General features: G+C 43.3%; 1 protein-coding gene across 1 annotated transcript; it reads left to right on the forward strand.

The window, feature by feature from the left end:
• The first annotated feature begins 444 nt into the window (after positions 1 to 444).
• Positions 445 to 960, forward strand: LOC132169599 (uncharacterized). Its single transcript, XM_059580613.1, has one exon. The coding sequence runs from the start codon at positions 445 to 447 to the stop codon at positions 958 to 960; it is 516 nt and encodes a 171-aa protein (XP_059436596.1).
• Positions 961 to 2516: the final 1556 nt, after the last annotated feature.

Consider the following 2516-nt stretch of genomic DNA (forward strand, 5'->3'; position numbering starts at 1 on the left):
TATGGTAAGGGTTTACTTATTGAGTCGGGAGACACCTTCGATGAACAAGGTGAAGAAGAGGAGTATGACACCACTGTTGACAACCATGGGGACGATGATGGAGAATTTGCATTTGGAGATGACGGTCCTCTTTTGATGATACGAAGAATATGATTAACACCCCGTAAGGAAGAAGGTGACGATGGGTAGCACCACAATCTTTTTCACTCCTTATGCACTACAGAGGGAAAGGTACGCAAACTTATCATCGACGGAGGCAGTTGTGAAAACGTGGTGTTGGAAGAAGCGGTCTAAAAATTAGCCCTTGAAACAGAAAAACATCCTACATCATACTGCTTAGAGTGGCTCAATAAGGGAAATGAGGTAATAGTATCCAAATGTTGTCTTGTGACTTTTTCAATTGGAACAAAATATAAAGACAAAACTTGGTGTGATGTGGTGGCCATGGACGCATGCCATTTATTGCTAGGAAGGCCATGGCAATATGATAGAAATGCTCATCATGATGGAAGGAAGAACACCTATAGCTTTTTGGTGGATAATGTGAAACTCACTCTTTTGCCTAATCTGGGAGACAAACCTAAACCTTCTAAAGGGGCGGGCCAAAATGTCTTGGCTAAGAGGGAATTCATTAAGGAGATGTGTGATTCCAATCAAGTATATGTCCTAGTTGGGAAGGAGTGCACTCCCACTGAGGAGGAGGTCTCGGAAGCAATCAAGGGATTGGTGGAGGAGTTTTCCGATGTGTTCCCGGAAGAATTACCCAAAGAGTTACCGCCTCTTCGCGACATTCAACACCAAATCGACTTGGTACCCGGTTCTAATCTCCCCAACCGACCACACTACCACATGAGTCCCAAGGAGCATGAAGAGCTATGCCGACAAGTAGAGGGGTTACTATCCAAGGGTCATTCGGGAGAGCTTGAGCACATGTGCAGTTCTAGCTTTGCTTTCACCTAAGAAAGATGGATCATGGAGAATGTGTGTCGATAGCCGCACCATCAATAAGATCACCATAAGGTATAGATTTCCTATTCCTCGATTGGATGACTTACTAGTCCAATTGAGTGGGGCAACAATATTTACAAAGTTAGACTTGAAGAGTGGGTACCATCAAATTCGGGTACGAGTTGGTGACGAATGGAAGACCGCGTTCAAGACACGTGAAGGACTCTACGAACGGTCAATGATGCCGTTTGGCTTATCTAATGCCCTTAGTACCTTTATGAAGGTTATGAAACAGGTGTTCCACCCATTCATTGGAAAGTTTGTAGTCTTCTACTTCGACGATATCCTCATATATAGCTCTACCATTGAGGAGCACATTCAACATATACAGGAGGTACTAAGTGTCTTGCGCAAGGAGAAATTTTACGCAGCCCAGGCAAAATGCAATTTCATGACAGAATCCGTTCTTTTTCTTGGATATGTGGTGGCCAAAGATGGGTTGGCGGTAGATGAGTCAAAGATAGCAGAAGTTCAGGATTGGCCTCTCCCCACTACACTACATGAGGTACGTAGTTTCCATGGGTTAGTATCTTTTTATTGGCGCTTTATTTACAACTTTAGCACCATATTAGCACCGATTACGGAGTGTATGAAGGCGGGTAAAGTCTCGTGTAGTTAAGCAGCCACTACCGCCTTCGAGTTGATCAAGGTCAAATTGACCATCGCTCCATTACTAGTCCTTCCAGATTTCGACCTACCTTTTGAGTTGCATTGTGATGCATCAAAAATAGGCATTGGAACGGTACTCAGCCAAAAAGGCAAACTGATGGCCTAATTCAGTGAGAATTGAAGAGTGCACAACTCAATTATAGCACTTATGATATTGAGTTCTACGCATTAGTACAAGCACTATAACATTGGCGCTCATACCTCGCTTACAACAACTTTATTTTATACTCGGACCATGAAGCACTAAAACACCTTAGCAGTCAAGATAAACTGTCATCTCGACATGCTAAATGGGCCGCTTTTGTTCAACAATTCAGCTTCACAATCAGGCACAAGTCAGGAGCATTGAACAAAGTGCCAGATGCCCTCAGCCGGAAATCATCACTATTAGTCACCATGAAATTAGAGGTACTAGGTTTTGAATTATTAAAAGATTCTTGTCTAGTGACTCGTTTTCTGGTCCTATTATTGAGGAGGTGTCATCGGGCAAGCGAAGAGACTTCAATTTGTATAATGAGTTCCTATTCAAAGGTACTCAATTATGCATTCCCGAAGGTAACCTAAGGTTGAAAATCATCCTTGAGCGCCATAATGAAGGTCACATGGGAAGGGATAAAACATTACAACTGGTGGCGGACCAGTTCTATTGGCCGAGTATGCGAAAAGAAGTAGACAAACTTGTGAAGAGCTGCAGAATATGTCAAGTGTCCAAGGGGTCGGCTACTAATGCCGGGTTATATATGCCCCTTCCTATTCCGGAAGGGCCATGGACTAACGTGATCATGGACTTCGTGCTAGGCTTACCCAAAACCCAAAAAGGTAATGATTCCATCTTTGTA

The sequence above is a fragment of the Corylus avellana genome, chromosome ca2 (assembly GCF_901000735.1).
Source record: "Corylus avellana chromosome ca2, CavTom2PMs-1.0".
Lineage (NCBI taxonomy): Eukaryota > Viridiplantae > Streptophyta > Magnoliopsida > Fagales > Betulaceae > Corylus > Corylus avellana.